The following is an 18897-nucleotide window of genomic DNA, read 5'->3' on the forward strand; positions in this document are numbered from 1 at the left end:
AAGTGGAGAGGTTAAATTTGTGGAATTTGTTTTGCTTTTAGCAGAGACTGGTTCATATTGAAAAGGTTACATTGATTTGCTGAAGTAATTCTTTAGCAGTGAAGTGCTCCTCACTGTATATACCAGCAGCATTCAGCACAGGTTTCTATGTGGATCTGCACTTCAGACATCCATTTGAGCAAATGCTGATGACAGCAGATAGACAACGTCAGATGTTGACTCACCTTTCTGCCTCTCTTGGAATGTTTCTGTCAACTTTAAGAGAAAGATAAGAGAAGCTGTTTAAATATAATGGCCAGACCTGCGCTCCTAGATTCCCCCTGAAAAAGGATGGGCCTGGATGCCTGTCCTGAAATCAAAAGCCTCCAATGGGGTTTGGGATTACAGAACTAAGAATGTAAGTGATTTGTGAGGAAACAACAGAGTTGAAAAAAAAATGGGTTGAGTGGTACACAAACTAGGGTATCTACAAGAGCATCTGCTGCCCCCAGTGTTGTTCAAGCAGGCCATAGATGTGGCCTGGCAGAGCACAAGGCTACTATGAAGGAGCGGAGCTACCTTCCAGAACTACTGGAAAACCCTACCCTCCCCATGAAAGCTTCCTCCTCCTTGCTCTAGGCTTAGGGTGAGGAAGAGAGTCTACACTTTTGTGGGCCTTGGAGATGGAGTGAGTAGATGAAAAGAAAGGAAACATGCAAGACCTTACAGGCATATCAGGAGCAGCATGGGACATTTGAGGTAAATGTCTGCTGTGGTCTCCTTGCTTTCAAACAGTCTTAGGTCAACAGACCTAAGAGTTTTGTTGTAAGATTCCTGTGTGTATTTCTGTATGGGGGCCCATGAGTAAAAACTGCTATCCTCATGTTCCTTTTCTCTTTGTGGTCCTCTTTTTTTGGTATTTTGTCAGACCACAAAGATGAGAAAGTGGTCTATGGGGAACAGCAAATACATGCAGATGTTTTATGGTACAGTTCAGAAGTGGCTGAACTGCTTGTTTTTCAGGCTATTGAAGTGTCATGGGAGTAGCTGGAAAAATCTCTTGGGAGAATGTCCCAAGGGTTGCCTCTGGACAGTCACAAATCAAGGTTGGGCAGAGAACCTTCAAAGCCAGGCAGAGAGAGGAGTATGTTTTTAAAAAGCAAGGCAGCCCTCAGTCTCCTGGAGCACATGAGGAAGGGAGATGTGTTGAATGGGCTGCTAGTCACACTGGGTGAACGGGATGGCATCTCTCCATTTTCACCAGTTAAAATGCAGGGAGGTCTCTGGTCCTTTTGGGATCATCTGTGTCACACCTCACCTTAGGCTCGCTGAACTGGTTCCTACGATCATCTCAGGCACTGACAGCGCAAAGCTGCAGCTTCTCTCTAGATCTACCCCCCCTCGCTACAGCTGATGCATGGTGTCCCAGAACTGGAGGGACTGTTGCCTATATAAGGCTGCAATTCAGAGAAGACCTACTCAGAAGGACACTAACCTCAGCTGTAGTGCCACCCTGTAATCCTTCCCTTGTCTTTTGACTTCTTGTGGAAGAGGGCTATCTCCATCTCATGACACTGATGCAGAGGGAGCAGTTTCTCTGTTGCATGGTCGGTGTCTGAATCTCATACATTAGGTCATGGAACTTCTAAGGCCTGGACAGTTTGCCCAGAGAGACCCTGGCTCAAACTAAGTGTCAGGGAGTTAGTGCTAGTGGTCCTGTCAGAGGCAGTTCCCTCTGCCTCCTTACAAAGTGCTAAATACTACAGGAAAAAGCTGATCTGTCATTACATGAAAAGACTCATCACATTACCAACTTGTCTCTGACCCCTGCTATTACTCACCAGCAGTAGCGTTAAAAAAGGTATGTTACTATAGTTGGCTAGACCAGTCTGAAATATTTTTCTTACCTGCCTGTGTCAGTTTTCAAAAGTTTTCTATTTGGTGTCCTGTAATTATACCCTTACAATACTGTAAAAATAGTATGCTCCTATATTTCAGCCAGCAGAGGCAGGCAGGTTCTCCAACAATTGCTACAGCAGTTGTTCCAAGTACTATTAAAAACAGGTGTGGGAGTGAAAAATAGTTTCCCAATAATATTAAGGCTCCAGTGGAAACACCTATGGCTTCTCATTTTATTGAATTGCATTCCTGACTGTGGAAAGAGTGCAGCCTGAAAGGAGTAGAGGGAAAATAAATGAATGGGTTCAAAGACAGGTGGCTTATCTCAAAGCTAGGTATGGCACAAGCTAACAGTGCTTAGAAACTATGTGGAATGGAAAAGAGGAGTTGGAGAAGAAAAAGAACAGACTCTGCATAGCTTCCTTTCAAAATGACAAGGACAATGTCTGAGGTCGAAGGTATTTCTACTGCTGAGGAACTGTCCTGGTGTAAAGAGCTGAACAGGGTTGCATTTTGGAGCAAAACTTTCTCTGTTTAGAATGTGAATCTGTTGTCATTGTGAAGGTGCTGCTCAGCTACAGCTGTTGTACAGTATGTGGAAACCAGAGTCATTAGCAAGATCAGATCGCCCAATCTGAAAACTTAAACCAGATCAAATCGCTTGATGATTTTAAGCTATATTTGCAGAGAGGTTGCCTCAGTCGTCTAGGATCTGCTGCGGCTTATCAGTCTGTGTGAGGAGACTCAAAAAGACCTGAAGAAGTCTCATAGTTTCTTTCTCCCCACTCTAAGTCAGTGTTGTAGCCAGCTACCAGTGGCTCTGACATGTAACCTGTTCCTAATGCTGTGACAGGGATTCCACTGCCTCTTCTAATAAGTGAACAGTTAATCTCCAGGGCTTTCTGTATCAAACCTAAATCTCCTTTCTCCAAGTAAGCTGACTGCTACTTGAACTACCCTTGGGGAAGAACAAGAATGATCTATGACTGTCTTTTTTTATATAACAGCTCTTATGTCTCAGAAGACTGAATGTCATCCCTATACTAAACTAATGGAATTCTTTCAGCCTTTTCTCATAGATCAAATTTCCCAGACCTCTGCATGTTCCCTTTGCGCTCTTTTGCACTCTTGCCAAATGGTCCACCTCTCCATCAAAGTGCAGTGTCCAGAGCTGGACACAGCGCTGATTTAAAAGCTCATTAGTAGCTAGTGCCTGTTTCTTATGTGTGATGCCCCTGCCAGTACATCCCACAACTAGATTTACCTGTCTTGAGTCTTGTATGTTTGTTTGCAACAACATGACTTTGTAGACTTTTTTGTGGTCTACCTAAACTCCTGACCGTTTTTTTCCAAGTGTTGCTGTCTCGCCAGTAATTTCCTCTCTATACATTGGATTTCTCTTTGCTGGTTGTTATGCTTTGTACTTAAACTTATGAGTTGTGATCATACTGATTTCAAACCGTTTATCAACATGACTTTAAAATCTTTCCCAGATTTCAGTGGCTGTAAATTGCATGCTGTGTTCCACTATTAAATTGGTCATTTAATAGAATTTGATACAAGACTCATCTAAGGATCCCTTTCAGTAGCGAAGAGCTATTTCACAGACAACTTTTGAGACCTAGCCTCTTGGACCATGCTTTTCCTAACCTGTGGCATAGGCAACTATCTTATAGTAATTGTATGTAGCCCACGTTACCCTAGGTTTCTTATGAGAATGACACGTGTCATTGTGCTCTAAGGACCTAGAATTTAATCAGAGCTCCATTTAATGTGTTGTATATGGTCAGGCAAATATTTGCACTATTTTTTGCCAGGCTGATGTGGTGAAACCACATAAATAATACCTCCTCCTTTCTGGCATCCTTCAGCTAGTCTAGCTAGAGCTCTAGGAGGGCTGCAAGACCAAGGACTGTGCGACTGACTGCTTAAGAGATGGGATGGTAGAAAGAGTCACAGCCATGTCTGGAAGATGGTATAGAACTGCAGGAATGTGTAGCTTCTAACCAGCAGGTTTCAAGATGTGCAGGAGTGGACATTGATTCCTGTGTGGTTTGGAAACTGTGTGGGGCAGACCCCTTCCCTAGTTGAGCAGCACCTAGCACCCTTAGATTCTGCACAGTGAGCGCATGGATTGTGCATCAAAAGGTAGCCTCTGCCTTCGGGGAGTTTGCTGTGATCTCTGGGACAATACTTCCCTCCTTCAGCCATTCCTCCTATTTCAAGCCAGAGGCCAGGTATTGGCTTCTAATCACTTTACACTACAGGGATTACAGTGCAGCCTTATCACTTCAAGCAGAAGCAAGAAGGCAGGAGAGGGATGTGTTCATGGATATTTTAAGTTTAGTGAGCTGCTTGGAACAAAGCAGTTTTAAAATTACAAGCCACCTGTTGAAACTTTGCATTGTACTTGTTCAGCACTGGAACATGTAGTAACCTCTGTTTCCTCTATAGCCTATCCTTGAGAAATGAAATTGAGTGAGTACCAAGGTAAAGCAAGGACTGCTCAACTGGTACAGTGTGGGAGCACCTGTAAGGTTTGTTTTTCTCTTTACTTTTCGTTAGCCAGAATACCCTGCAAGGACCACAGTCCCAGACAGAACAGGGTGGAGCGGGCAGCAGTACTGATGACTAACGGAGGTGTGGAGAGATTTATGCTATCCCCATGAGCCATATTTGCTCAGCTGTTATTGTGCTCCTAGTAAACACAGAAGGGGTTGTTTCTCTTCTTCCACCCACATCCCTGCTCTGGGGACAGGCAGCTAGTGCCTACTCACTGCTCTGGTAGTCCTGCCAGCCCTTGTGAATGTGCATACCCTAGGCTTTTCAAATTCTCTTTCCCCTTTGAAGTGGAAGGGATGCAGGTTTGGGCTGCTGCTATAACCTGTACTGAGCTTTCTCTTTGGAATGAGTCTCATTCCTTCTGCCCGCAGCTTTTGTAAGCTCCACACCTGAACTGAGGCACCTGTCCTTCCAGAGTGGGGCTGAGTCCCATTCACATTACAGCTCCTTTATGCAACATAAAAGCACCTTTAAGCTGATGTATGTTGTATGCTAAAACAGCAGGTTCAAGGTTCCTCTTCTCTGGCACAGTAGTATAAAGAGAGGCCAAATACAAACAAGAAATCAACTCCATTGAATTAAGCTTCCCTGGGAGAGAGGCAAACACTTTCTCTCAGTGAGAGGAAAACTGAGGCACAAAGATACTTAGTCCTCTTTTCTGGGTTGGAACAGGATGTCAATAGGAACTTGGCATTATTTGCCTTCTGTTCTGTACTGCACTCATTCCTCATGCAGGGGAGAGCTGGGAGTTGAACAAAAAATTTGAGAAGCATGTGTTTGATTTTTTTTTTTTTTGAAATGGTGTTTTGAAGTCAGGTCCCTGCTGCAGCAGTAACAATGGAGGCTGGTCAAGAATCTTGGAGTAAAAGACCTTTTCCTCCCCTTCTGAAGAATGCTTGTTCATTAAAACTGAAGCTTTTTGTGGGAACTCTATGTGAAAAGTTTCTGGTCAAAAGAAGAGAGGGAGGGAGGGAAAGAGAAGCAAATCTGCCCTGCTCTGGAACTGTAGCTGTGGGGTTAGGCTGTTCATATCAGTTCACTGGCAAGTAGGAAGAAGCACAGAGAGAGGTTATACCATCTATTTTGCCTGATTTGGAAGAACTGCTCCTGTTCTCCAGGGGTGTAGAGATTTCTCCAAGGTGATTGTTTTAGGTGGTGTCATAGTCGGTCTCCCTCTCTCTTTTTTCCTTCTCTTCCCCCCCCCCCCCCCAAAAAAAAAAGGGGGGGGGGTGCAAAAGACAAGTATTTAAAAATGTTCTGCTGTGATGGACAGGAGATATTCCTTCTGTCCCGCCCTACTTATCCACAACATCCTTGCAGCCTCAATGATTGGTGTTTCATCCTTTGGCTCTGATAGCAAAGCAAGTTGTTATGTGACAGGAGGGAAGTGGGGGGAGGTTGTCTAGTCTCCAGAGCAGAGCTTTGGCTGCCTCTTGGCCTGCAAGCTGAGCATGAGAGCTGTTAAGCAGAAGCCTTTGGTTAGAAGCAGTTAGACATTCTCTCTTCTCAACTTTCTAAAGTAAACAAACACCTCATCTCTTTAATAACCATCTAGTTTATTAGACAGTCAGATGAGTCCCTTACCTCATCTGTCATTTTTATTTGTAGTGTGAAGGTACTAGATATATGTTTGAATGTGTGTACTTACAGGACCAGGAATGAGAGACCTTATTATGAATGTGAGAATGTATTTCTCAGAAGGCCATTACTAGGGGAAAGTTGTTTCATAAATAAAGCGCCAACTGTAGATGTCCTAGTCCTGTTTTACTGCAGTAGTTCATGGCTTCAGAGACACTGCTTTTAAAAATGTTTTAAGGAGTGTTAGAAGCAGTCAAGGGTGAAAAATAACAGATAGTTAGCATTTTAGAGCTGAACAGTTAAGGTAAAATGGTTTTTTTTGCCAGTGATTCTGTCCTTTGTGTGTACATACATTCTCTATCTTTTCTCACAGACATTGGATTTGTTGTAATCTAGATTTCCTGTCTCCCAAAGATTTCACTCCCCAGCAACAGAAGGCTGGCAGTGTTACTCAGCTCTTTGCCAATGGCTGTCATAAGTCACCGGAGAGATGGCAGAAAATAGCAGAATGTGACAGTGCCTTAAAGAAAAAAAAAAGTACATTATTATTGCTGGAATTGGGAAGGCTGTTTGTCTGCCATTAACTTGCTGTCTTAAACATTCTTCTTTCTCTCTAAATGTTTAACGTAGGGAAGGGAAGAAAGCCTTTTCTCCTTATCTTTCTGTGCCTGTAACCCCCATAAATTCAAACAGGGAATGGTCTTTTAAGTACCCCACACATACAGTAAAGAAGATATACTTCTTTCAAAGATGACAGCTTGATTTCGTAGCTGGCATTGAACCTTCTAGTCTGGCTGTACACTTTCATTGTCTTCCATAAACCTGGGCTTGGCACCAACAGCAAGATTTCCAGTAAGTAATCTGACTGGAACAGGTTGACTTCAGTATACTGAGGCTGGGTCAGCATCTGATGGTCCCTTCATTACCAGTGAGACTATCTTTCAGGGTGTCAGTGTGTGCAGTGCATGCCAAATCCCACACTGGGGAAGCTGATGGTACAGATTTCCCACCTGATTTTGCCAGCCGTTAGAACATATCCTATCTGTTAATATTCTTGTCTATTTTTAAGGAAATTAAGTGCTGTTAGAGTAATAGCCTGGAGGAGAGAGCTTCTCCAGAGATTAGTGCTAGTTAGTACTCTCTGTCCACTTAGCAGATGGATGTCACTGAAGGAACATTCTGCAAGGCTGTTGTCAGAGCTACCATTTAATGCCAATGTATTTGTCATTCTGAGCCTCTCTACTGTATCTTCCTTGAGCTAGATCTGGAACAGGTTCAGAGAAGCAACAACTGGGTCAGCTGGGAATCCTCAGCATGTAAAAGAGATATGAATAGGAATCTATAAAGCAGTGAGAGGTAGAGAAGGAATGACTGCAAAATGATTGTCCACTATCTCATCCTTCAGGAGAACGAGGTTCAGCAAACAAAACTAGCTAGATCCAGATTTAGATAAAACCAAAGGATGTGCTGCATTCCACACACAATGTGTAGTCGAGCTGCAGAACTAGCTGTGGGATGTCATAGGCAATAAAAGTTTGTGAGGGGAGATGTGGTAAATTAGTGGAAAGGGAATCCATTGATATTTACTAAATAAGAAGTCTGTGCCTGTCTCTGCAAGTTTCTGATCTACAAATGGTTGAGACTGGATGAATGCATGGGAGAAACATGTATATGCTTGTCCTGTTCCTCTGGTCTTCTCTAATCACCTGCTTTGGCACTGTTAGAAATGAGGCAGAGAGGAGCTGGGCCTTTGGTTTGCTTTGGTATGGCTGTTCTTCTGTTCTTCAGGATGCGATGGCATAGATGGGATTTTTATAGTGGCGGCTTCTAGACGCACTCTAGAGATGAGAAAAAAGTCTACTCTCCCTGCTTTTTTGGCTGCGCTGCTATGATTGCTAATGAAGGGCCACTCAGTACTGGTAGCGATGGCGGTTTTTGCATCTATTTGATGTCAGCTGAACAACAACTGCAAAATTCATGACCTTCAGCCTTTAAACACCCTTCAAATAGGAGTGACTATCAGTTAGCTTTGTATTTTGGTAGCAAATTCTTTGACTATTCCATTCCCACACATTTCTGTTAATATGTGCAGAGAAATTCTTGCCCTTTTTATGGCATAATACAAACATTGTTTAAGTCGTACATTTGTTGTCTATGTAACTTGCATACCTTACTGTATACATGTATGTAAAATAAGATACTCATTAAAAGAGAATTTTTTCTTTCTTTTTATAAATCGCTTTGTTTTCAGTAAGAAGGGGCATTTTTTGTTGTCGAAACCCAAAAAACAACTTTGGTATTTTTTTCCAGAAACATTTTTAGTGCTAGTTTTGCAAGACTCAAAGGACTTGAGAAATTGTGGTTTGAATTTGGGCACTCAGGAAGCTTTTGGGATTTAGATAGGAAAATGCTTGGAATGTAGTTCTCATCAGTAGAAGTTTTTTTTTCTTTTGCTTATACGAAATGATGGTAGACAGGGAATTCTGGCCATCTTTTTGCTTTCTCAAGCTGTGTGAATGATCCTGTTCACCTGATGGCCAAGGTGTAAATTGCTGTCAGGCAGAGCCCTTGAGCAAGCTGGCACCTTGTGATGTAATTGATTTGTTAAGAAGCCTGCGGGCCTCTTGCTGAAAGACTTCTCTGTCCGCATACAGCTTGGGAACAGTCATAGGGCCTTTTTTTAAACACGTGAAATCTGTCAGCAAAGTGAAGTCAGCTTAAATATCAGCTGAGGCTTGAGCTCCCTTTCAGTTTTTGTTGATTTTATTCCCTCCTGCTCCTTCCCGATCAAGTTTCTCTCTGCTTGAGTCAGACTTGCCGACACTTAGAAGTTCTTATTCTGCATTTCAGTTGTGTGGATTTGTGCGTGGCAAAGCTCAGGTGCCTATCATGTTCCCAGCCTCAAGAAAAGTCTGAACTACTGAGGAGGGGAGACCTCTGTGGGTCTTTGAAACTCTTTTCTTTAGCTCCTACTGTTCAATTAGAAATGAGCAGTGGTGTCTCTGGTACCCAATGCACTCAGGTGACACTGTGCAGAACAGCTGGAGTTACATGTGTTAGATGTGCTAGCACCAACCTGAAGAATTCTAGTTATGAAACAAGACCCCTTGTGTTCCCCAAATACAGAGCAAGAATTACTTCCTGTCCCCAAATTTATCAACAAGATGTAAGCGTAACTGATTGAATACAGACAAGTAGGCAAAATAAATGGAAGTAGTGGGAGAATGCTGGTGCTGTGCCTGTCCCCTGGGCAGGATGCTTATATAACACCATGTCTGCTGGCTGGCTGTGGAAACATCTGCAGGTTCAGGATGAACCTGTTGCATCATTGCGTGGCACAGTGTTGAAGCATTTTAGGTACTGAAAACTTGAGGTGATTCTTGGCTGTGGAAAAGAATTTCAGATGCTGTGGCTTATGAAAAAGAAAAGAGGAAAAAAAAAAGTAAACTGCAAGGGACAGGAAAGCTGGGGAATGAGAGCCCTTCTGTTCCCACTTCCAGTTTTCGTCACTCTGTTAAGGGTAGAGTTAGGAGTTGTATTGTCTTATTTTTTTTATCCTAAACTTACATCTTCTTTGACTGCTTTTCCTCCCACATGCACACTTTTTTTCTGCCTAATATCTTCTGTGGTTTTTGGAGCTGCGATCATCTTCCTGCTCCTCAAAGGGCCAGAGTATTTGAAGACTTCTAACTGAGAACTTCTGGCTGTTGAATATTAACGTCTTGTGGAGACTGTGTGCAACTCCTCCCCCTCTAGTGGCTGGTTCATTTAAGAGGCAGCAGCCTGGCACTTCTCTACATGTTACTCTTCTGTGGCCAGTGACAGAAGAGGTTTTAGGGCAGAAGGTGCCGGGCAGACTCTAGAAGTCACTTTATGGGCTTCCATTCTTTGGTGCATGTCATCTGCGTATGCTGTTCTCTGGTTCACAATGTCTTTGGGAAATAGCCTTCTCTGCATAATAAGCTACTGAGGGATAGGATCCTACCTTTGGTCCCTCAGGGTGGGTGCTTAAGGAAACAATGCTTGGATGCTGTCTGTTTTCCAAGTAGGCCTGGGGTGGAGTGTGCTGAAGAGGTGATGGCAGTGGCAGGGAGAATAGTATCTCATTCTGTTCCATGCGGAGGTGTGTGCAGGTGCTTTCTGCACTGGAAAAGGCAGTTGCTCCCTCAGGCTCATGCTGAAAGGACAGAGGGAAAAATGAATCAGCCAAGGCATTTTGGAGAAAGAGACAGTGGGAACAGTGAAGAGCGTTTGCCTGCTTCATTTAACTGAAAAACACAAGTCACAATGAAAACATCATCTGGGAAATGCTTATCCTAGGGCTGAAATAGTAATGAAGTACTGCTAGTCAATGTCTCTGTTCCAAAACGTGGGTTATTCAGGTTTATGGGAACACATGGCTGTTTTCTTGCTGGTCCTTGCTTGCTAGGCACCTAGCAGCCAATGTCTGTAATCCGTAATTTTGTAGTGTCACAACTGATTGTAGGGGGAAGCTCTCGACCCAGAAGTCCCTCTCAGTCCCTAGGGAGGGATTGGAATACAGGCCTACTGGTGTTCACTGCGAAGGAAACAGACACAAAGGCCTTCTAGGCCTGCTGGGATGAGGTTAATCCCACAGTCTACTGGGCAGAGGAAGGTGATCTTGATTTGCCTTTTTTTCTCTACCCCACTCCAACTTCCCTACCATCTTCCAGAGAAAGTTCACTCATGCGACCAGGAAAGACAAAGCGCCCTGGAGGAGGCAAGGCAGAACCCTCGAGAGGGTATCGTCATCCCTGAGTGTGCTCCAGGAGGGCTGTACAAACCAGTACAATGCCACCAGTCAACTGGGTACTGCTGGTGCGTCCTGGTGGACACGGGACGCCCCCTGCCCGGTACTTCTACTCGGTAAGAGCTGTATACCTTGAATCCAACTGGTAATCTGGAGAGATGCCTGCCAGGAGAAAATGAGATATGAAAAAAATAAAATTGCTACACCAGATGAGTTCCTAGTTCCAGAGCAGTCAGCCTTCGGTGTACTACCTTCCCTAGAGCTAGCAATGCCTTACGTAATGTATTGTATTCAATGTCCTCTGTGGGAGCTGGTACAGAGTAGCTACTGCTTTTGCTTTTTTCTCAGTTAAGTTTTCTGACAGAGCAGCCCTATCTTCTGGCTTGCTTGGGTGATAGCAGGAACCAGGCCTTTGTTTAGAGTACAGGCCAGGGGCACGAGTGGTGTAAAAGGAAAGTGGCTTTGTTGCTTTATCCTCTGCTTTGTATTTCCATGTTGCAGCCACTTGGATCCTGCTCAGTACAGGTCTAGAATGCTTCCAGAGTGGGTCTTTGTTGTGTGTTGATAGATTTTAAGGCAAAGATAGATTTGGTCTTTAAGTGTCTCAATATTTTAAAACTACGTGGGGAATCTTTTCTCTCTTGTCGTTTGGAAACAAGTTTTGGATCTTGCACATTATAAAGATAGGCCAGCAGGAGCTGGGACCTAAGCTCTGCTGGACACAGTGATTCTGCAGAATGTGGCAGTTTTGAAAAAAAAAGCTCTATCTTTGCCCATGAGAGCTGGATGAGGACCTTGTACTGTTTGTGGGCTTCAGCTGGTAGTTGGTACTGGACTTCGGAGTACTCTCTCACTCCTCCTTCCACTTCCTCCTGGTGTTGCTAGTTGTCCTTAAGCAGCCTGATGCTTGAGAAGAATATTTCTTCTGCAGGTTTCTGATCATTTGCTTTTCCCACAGTGACCACATGAGATGAACCCTTAGCAACCATCTGATGAAGCTAAAGGTATATCACATGGTTCAGTGTCTGTTTCTCCTTTTTCAGCTATGAGACCCCGGTGTGTGAAAGCGATGCCAGATCGAAGAGCACAGAGATTGATGATCCATTCAAGGACAGAGAACTTCCAGGTCAGAGAGGAATGGGAGCCTGTCTCTGCCTTTTCCCCTTTGTCTCACCTTGGGACTCTTAAGAGGCTGAGAATATTGTTCAGGAGATGGGAGATTTCCCTCAGTTGTCTGTATTTTACCATGGATTTTATTCTATGTTATTCTAGATCTCCTCCAGTTTCAGCAGTGTACTGTAAAAATCTGGGAGTGCCCTGGGGGACTGGTTTATTGCCTGTGTGCCCTTCTTCGAAAATGTGTTTGAAATCAGAATTTTCAGGAAAAAATAAAAGGATCCCTGAAGGTCTCCTCGGGAAAGTATGGGCTCAGCATTGACAGCTCTTCTTCAAAACCTGGCTGAGACGGGATCTTTTCCATTCAACAGTGCTTTAGTTTTCAGCAGCTTCATGCCTCCTGAGCAAAGAGTGGGGACATAGCTGCCAATTGTCAGTGGACCAGCCAGTGCCCTGCCACTGTGAGGCCCAGGCAGGGCAGCGGTATCAGTGCGCTAAGGTCCTTTAACTAATGCTGGCAGCTCATTTGGCTGGATCCGTCATTTCCTGCCAAGGCCCAGTCTCTTTCCCATTGCTGCTTGTTTCCTGTTCTGCCTGTTTCCTGTTCTGCTTTCCCCTCTTTTAACCAAGCAACAAGCCAGAATTTACTGGTTGCATGCCTTGTTTCTGCTAGGAGGAGGTACTGGGCATAGGTGTCAGCACAGTTCTTAAGAATGCCACTCTACCTGCCTTTGCTCTTTTTTCTCTTTTCCTCTGCCTTTCTAAGGAGTAGAGTGAGGGACCCTCAGTGAGGAATCAGCCATTTCTCTCCCTAGTGGGAGTCTGATTGCTTGAAGGCAGAAGCTTCAGTGGGTCCCTCTCAGCCATGAGAGAATGGTAGCAGAGTGGGAGCGCTGCAGAAAGAACCAGTAGCTCTGGATCAACTTCACTCCCTTTAGCCCTTTCTAGGGCTAGCATAAAGTGAATCATCCCTGAGAAGGTTAGCAAAGTAAATCAGATTTGTTCCTGATTTGCCTCCTATGTCTCCTAATTCTCCCCTGCCAGCTCCTGACCTTGGGCCCCTTAGCTCTCTGGTTAGCAACTCTTGCCCTCAGCAGAGCTCTCTTCTATCCAGCTGCTCATTTTCACAAGACTTGCAGGAATTTCCTATCTGCCTTCCTTTCACATTTGAGTGAAATTGGCCAATTGGTTCAAGTATTGCTTTGTAGGGGATAGGGGAGGAAACCAGCAGACCAGCTAAATGATTGCATTAAGGCTCATTTCCTTAGGAAATCATGCTAGAATAGAATAACCTTCCTTTCTTCCCCAGCCCCTTCTCCCCTTGCTTTATTGCCTCTCCATGCACTCCCCCCTGCCTCTCTGGAACTCCCCTTTTAAAAAGCCTTTGATTTGAAGCGCTTTCTTTGAAACCCTGTTCCTCATCTCGCAAGGAGACAGAATAGTTTCTTCTTCTTTCGTCCTCACCTTCTGTACTGCAGCTGCAAGTGCATGAGATAGAAGAAGGCTCATGATACTCTGTAATTAAGTGGTCTGGTCTCAGCATCAGGCTTCAGGAGAGCTCCTCTCAGCTCAAGCCCTTTTTCCATGTCTGAGTAGACTTTCATCTCTATGCTTGACTGTGTTGGCTTGCGTGATGGTTCTGCCACAAAATATGCTGGTCTAATGAGGGACTAGGATATGGAGAAGGAGAGTTATTGGTCCTGGTTTGTCTCTCTGAGAGATGATGTACTCCTTGGTCTCTTGATGGAGATTTGAGGTTTGCTTGATTAGCTGCACTTGGATGTGAAGATTCACTGATGAGCTAGAACTGTAAGAAAGGGGTGAGAGAGGATATTTCCTTTTACTTTTTCTACTCTTCTTTGTTATCAGAACTGAATTTTAAAAAATCCCCTTGAGACTGATCCTTCCATTTGCACTCAACCCTCACCTTATCCCCCATTCTTCAGACCCTAAGTGCTGCAGGCAACAAGCTCCTTGTCCTGCACGAAGAGACCCTGGAGAGGCCAAGGTGGGAGAGACATAAGTACAAATTCCTGCACACCTACACATACCCTCTTCACAAACTATCTTGGCTGTTCCCACAAGAGCCAGAAGAAAGAAAGAAGGAAGGAAAGTGTTGCTTGCACATAGCAAATGGCAAGCTGCTAATTCCTGCAGACGGTGAGATGCTGAGGCCCCAGGGAGATGACTTCTAGCAAATGGTTTTTCAACCTTCTCATTACTGCAACAAAAAGCTCCTTTAAGTGAGTGGTCTACTCTGGCTGCCATAGCAGCTTACCCATTACAATGCTGACATTTTCTGGACCATGTGCCAAACGAGTGCTAAGGGGCGTGCGTGTGTGTAATACACATAATATGGAGACAGACTAGGGACTGTTGGTTGGATATTGCAGAGAACAGACCCTGTAATACTGCGAAGGAGAGAGTTTTGTCAGAGCAATTTGCAAGCTGCTTTCAGATGTCAGGGGATTACAGTAAGTTTCAGGTGCTCTGTTGTGGGGTGCATCTGCTTCTCTGCTTGTCTAGGAAAGACAGAAAGTGTTGACATTGCTACTTGTTACTAGGGGGACACTGTTCTCCTGATATCTGTTTTCTTAATCAGGTGACTAATTGGTAGTGAATGGTGATTTGGGGAAACAGAGGAGGTAAGGGATGTGGTGACGGTTTCTGTGTCCCATCGGAGAAGACACTGGGATGGGGAACCATAAAAGCAGTGACCAAAAAAACCTTTATGCAGAGTGAGGCTGTCTCTGGAGGTGACGGGGATAAGCATATTTCCCGGTAGGCTAAAAGTAATCGTTACAATATTAATGTGGTAGTAAATGGAGCATGCTTATTGCTCTTTCCTCTTTTCATGCAAGGAGAGTAGGAAAAAGCAAGGCAACTTCATAGATGGCCTCATAAAGGTGAGGAGATGTTGATTTTCCTCTCAGCCCTGTCATAAGAGGCTGACACCATTAAGTAAAGGAAGCTCTTTAAGTTTGTGGTTATGGTGGTGGGGAACTGGACGGCCTCAGAACTAAGTAATGGAAATGGTTACCAAGCTCATCTTCGGACCACTTCATCCAATTCCTGCTTAATCCAGCAGTGACTGGAGGCTGTTGCCATGTGATGTCTTCGTCTGACTTACTTCCCATGCAGTGTGATTGCGCAAAGAACTGAATTATTGTGGTAGCTCCTGGCAGGCAACATTCTCTGTGCCCAAGGAGAGTACAAGCAGCAGAGCTCGCTTTGGGAAGCTTTAAGCTGTCAGTTAGGACCTCAGAACAACCATGTTTGCAGAGGAGGATGAGTGAGGAGGTAGTGAGTTGTTTTGTAAACTTCTCTACAAGTGTCACCATGGGAATTCCTGTCTGCCAGGCGCTTCCAGCACATCCCCATGGTTATGCTGGTAGGGAACTGGGAGAGACTGTAAAGCTAACCACGCCGTCTTCCTGCCAGATATTGTTGGTGACCCTGTGTGTGCCTGGATAAAAGCTGCAGGACAAATTGCCAAGCAGAGAATCCCACTGAGGGATTCTTCTGCCTTTCTTTAGGGACTATGCTGATGGTTGCCTTCATACAAACAAAGGAGGTTCTGGATGATCCTTGCTGGATTAGGATTGGAGACCCATCCTGCACAGTCTCATATTAAACATCCTCTTTTCTTTCTGCAGGCTGTCCAGAAGGGAAGAAAGTTGAGTTTATTACCAGCTTACTTGATGCACTCACTACGGACATGGTACAGGCTATTAACTCAGCAGCACCTGCTGGTGGTGGGAGGTGAGTCTGGAAAGCACTGGAGCATAACATGAATAAGGTGGCTGCAGACCTCTGGATGACTGTGAAGGGGGCTGGGAGGGAAGTCTGTTGCTCCGAGCTGATTCTGATTCATCTGGATTACTGTGAGAGGAGCTAATGCCACATCTTCAAACTCTGTTCTGTCATCATAATCCTGCCTGCCTTTTCCTTCCCCTCCTCCCTGGCAGCTGTTCCACCATAAAGGTTACTATAGCGCATTTGAAGTGTGAAATGAGAGCTCAGTGGGAGGAAGTAGCTTGTTCTTTTGTCCCTTGGTGCATGAGAAGAGCTAATAAAATGCAAATAGGTAGAAGGAGACCGTGTGGCCTAGTGGCTACCACAGGGAGTGAAGAATGTGAACAGAATTCTTGGCAGTGCCACAAGACTGTGGTTTTTCTGTAGGGCTGAAGCCAGTCTGCTGATGAGGAGAGAAGCTGTTTTTCATGACCCTCCCCTCTGACCAGTTGCCTGTTCATCCTCCTTGGAAGGAGCAGCAGGTCAGGCCTGTTGCAAGATGTGCACAGTAGTATGCTTTTCTGGGCAACTGGGGAAGAGCTGAGGTCTTGTCTGCCCCTTCTGCTTGGTAACAAAAATCCCCTTAGTGTGGCAGCCGCAATGCTGTAGCCTGCCAGGCTGAGCAGGACATTGAAAATGGACTGTGGTGAATTTAAAGGAAGTGCTCTATTGGCTTAACTAGGCAATACTTCTATGGTTCTGGTTTCCCCTGGCTGTAAACAGGTACAGTGCTGACTTAGGATGTCGGGATAGCACATAGCGGACTCCTGTTCACAGAGGTGTGAAGATAAAGGAGGTGCCTTTGTGCCTGTGTTATTTTTATGGCTATTGTTCCAACCTATTGAGGGTAATGTTGATCCCATGCTTTCCTCTTTCAAAATGCAGAAGGAAGCAATGTCATCTTTAACTACTCAGAACAAAAACTTCCTGGGTGGCACCTTTGTGCCTCTTGTTTTCAGTATGGATTGCTTGTGAACCCATATGTTTTTAACTTTGCATTTGGACCTTACAAATCAGGCCAGTGCTGAATGCCTGCAAGCTGAATATTCTGTAACCCATCGAATTAGCAGTATATGCCTAGCATCTCTGTATTCATATAAACAGGATGAAAAATGCCCCAAGGATGGGAAATACATCGTTCTCTCCCAGCCATAAGCATTCCAATGTCAATTCTGTGTAATTTGCATGATTCAAATGCAGTGGGTAGGGGTGGCAGGAAGCCCTGGAGAGTATTTGATATTTATTTGGCATCCTTGGCACAGAGACTGAAACCCAGCCAATGTAATCATCACTCTTAAAATAAAGCTTAGTATAAACCAATATTGTAGAGACCAAAGATGTATGCCCCCACTGCACTTCTATAAACCCAGCAGGCTTGCTTCCTAATGTTCCCCAAGCTTTGTGTATTTCTCAGCTTTCAATAGGGCCCTTTCTGGCAGAATTTTTCACTGCCCAGCTCTTCACACAGTCATCATGTTGATTTATTTTCAGCTCCAGTGTCAGCAGCCCAGCGTACAAGGAAAAAAGAAACCTTTTAGCAGGCCATCCTTTGTAAGGCAAAAGGCTACTACCACTGAAGCATTCTGCCTGCCCACAGCCATGATTAAATTCAGGAAACTGCTCTGGTATAAACTTCCACGTGTATCAGTTAGGCTAGACGCATACCCCAAAAAGCATGCATCAAGCTTTTCCATAACAGCATGCTATCATGGGGCCATTTATTTTGCAGCAAAAGCATTTCAAGGAATCCTGCGTACTTAAATAAAAATTTAATCAGTACAGCTTTCATTTCATATCCTGGAGTTTGCAGAGTTGGGAAGCTGTCTCTATGCAATGAGTTCTGCTTTCCAAGTTTCCCAGGGGGAGAAAAGTCTTGAGTCTGCTCTTCAAGAACATCTGAAAATTGTCTCAGTGGTCCAACTTCTCTTCGGCACTAGAGATGAAAGTTCGGTTCCAAGAGGAAGGGGTATTTTCCCTATAGGACTAATCAACTCATGTCCAGCCTTAACAACTAACAAAGTACTGGATTTATGAGAGTGCTCATCCTGTTCCTCCCTGGCCCAGGTGTGCTGCAAATGTCGTGTTGAAAAGAAAAGCTAGAGATCTGGCTGTCTGGTTTTTCTTAATGTCAGCTGAGACAATCATATTTGTAAGGCAAGCTTCGCTTACTGCAGGCCCTTCTTTTTGTCATAACAATGGCAGAACCAGGTGCTGCATTTAAACACGCACTAGTTTCCTCTTTAGCCTCCCTCTTTCTGTTCCTTTACAGTGCTCAGCATTTCATCTTTCAAGTTGAAATGCTCAGGCTTGTGACCTTCACAACTGGGCCTTTTTAGTGTTTGAACAAATGCAGCCAATGATCTAAAGTAAATTTTAAGGCATTACCAGAAAAGCTTGGGCCTGTTGCAGAGGGCAGGCCAGGCAAACAACAAGCTGCATCCCCCATGTCAGTTGGCCCCATATATTGCCCTGTATATTTTAAGATGGGGCCTCGCTTCCAGAACTGGGACACTGGGACAGAATTGAAACAGTACCCAAAAATGAATGGCTTCCAAAATGGATATAAGCTTGCAGTTTGGGACTGGGGGGAAAATTTGAACATTTATAATTGGAGTAGCAGCAAGTAGGAGCATTGGGTAAGAGAGGGGCAGGGATGGATTTCCATCTCTCCTTGGCAGTGGAGATGAATACTAGCGCACCTTTGGTATCAGTGTTAAAAAATGTGACCAAACGTGGAGAAGAGCCTTGCCGAAGATTCAAGGTCTGAAAAAGCCCAACGGTGACAGTCTTAGAGCTCAGCCTTCTTTAGGGTTTTAAAACAAAGGCTGAAAGATGCTTTCTTGTAACTGAGTATCTCAGGAGGTCCAAAAACTCTACAGCTTCTTTAGTCTAGTAGAGAAGAACATGACTAGCTCTCTAGAAACAAACACTTGTGATCCAAATTTCTTTAAAGCAAGGGCAATTCTAAGGCAGAACAAAGTAATGAGGGGGTTCCCTCTCTGCAAGACTTTCATCTTAGGCCTGATGCTTTTCAAAATGACTTGCTGCAGTGAAACCTAAGTTATTTTCTTAAGAGTAATTTGGTTCATGTTCTGTGAGTATGACATACAGGAAATCAGATTAGATGACCCTATGGCCTTCAATCTGGATCCAAATATGCAGAGTGAAAACCTCTTGCATTTGCTGAGTGCCTTCAT

General features: G+C 44.4%; 1 protein-coding gene across 6 annotated transcripts in view; it reads left to right on the forward strand.

Moving 5' to 3' along the window:
- The window catches only part of SMOC1 (SPARC related modular calcium binding 1), a 133124-nt gene that overhangs the window by 95847 nt on the left and 18380 nt on the right, over window positions 1-18897 (forward strand). For 5 of the 6 annotated variants that reach the window (XM_064512520.1, XM_064512516.1, XM_064512517.1 and 2 more), the window contains exons 8-10: window positions 10713-10905; window positions 11833-11915; window positions 15562-15667. In XM_064512520.1, the coding sequence (XP_064368590.1) occupies window positions 10713-10905; window positions 11833-11915; window positions 15562-15667 (382 nt within the window). The remainder of the gene's footprint in view (window positions 1-10712; window positions 10906-11832; window positions 11916-15561; window positions 15668-18897) is intronic. The other variant, XM_064512521.1, reaches the window with a different exon arrangement.

Source organism: Dromaius novaehollandiae, chromosome 5, assembly GCF_036370855.1.
Source record: "Dromaius novaehollandiae isolate bDroNov1 chromosome 5, bDroNov1.hap1, whole genome shotgun sequence".
Classification (NCBI taxonomy): domain Eukaryota; kingdom Metazoa; phylum Chordata; class Aves; order Casuariiformes; family Dromaiidae; genus Dromaius; species Dromaius novaehollandiae.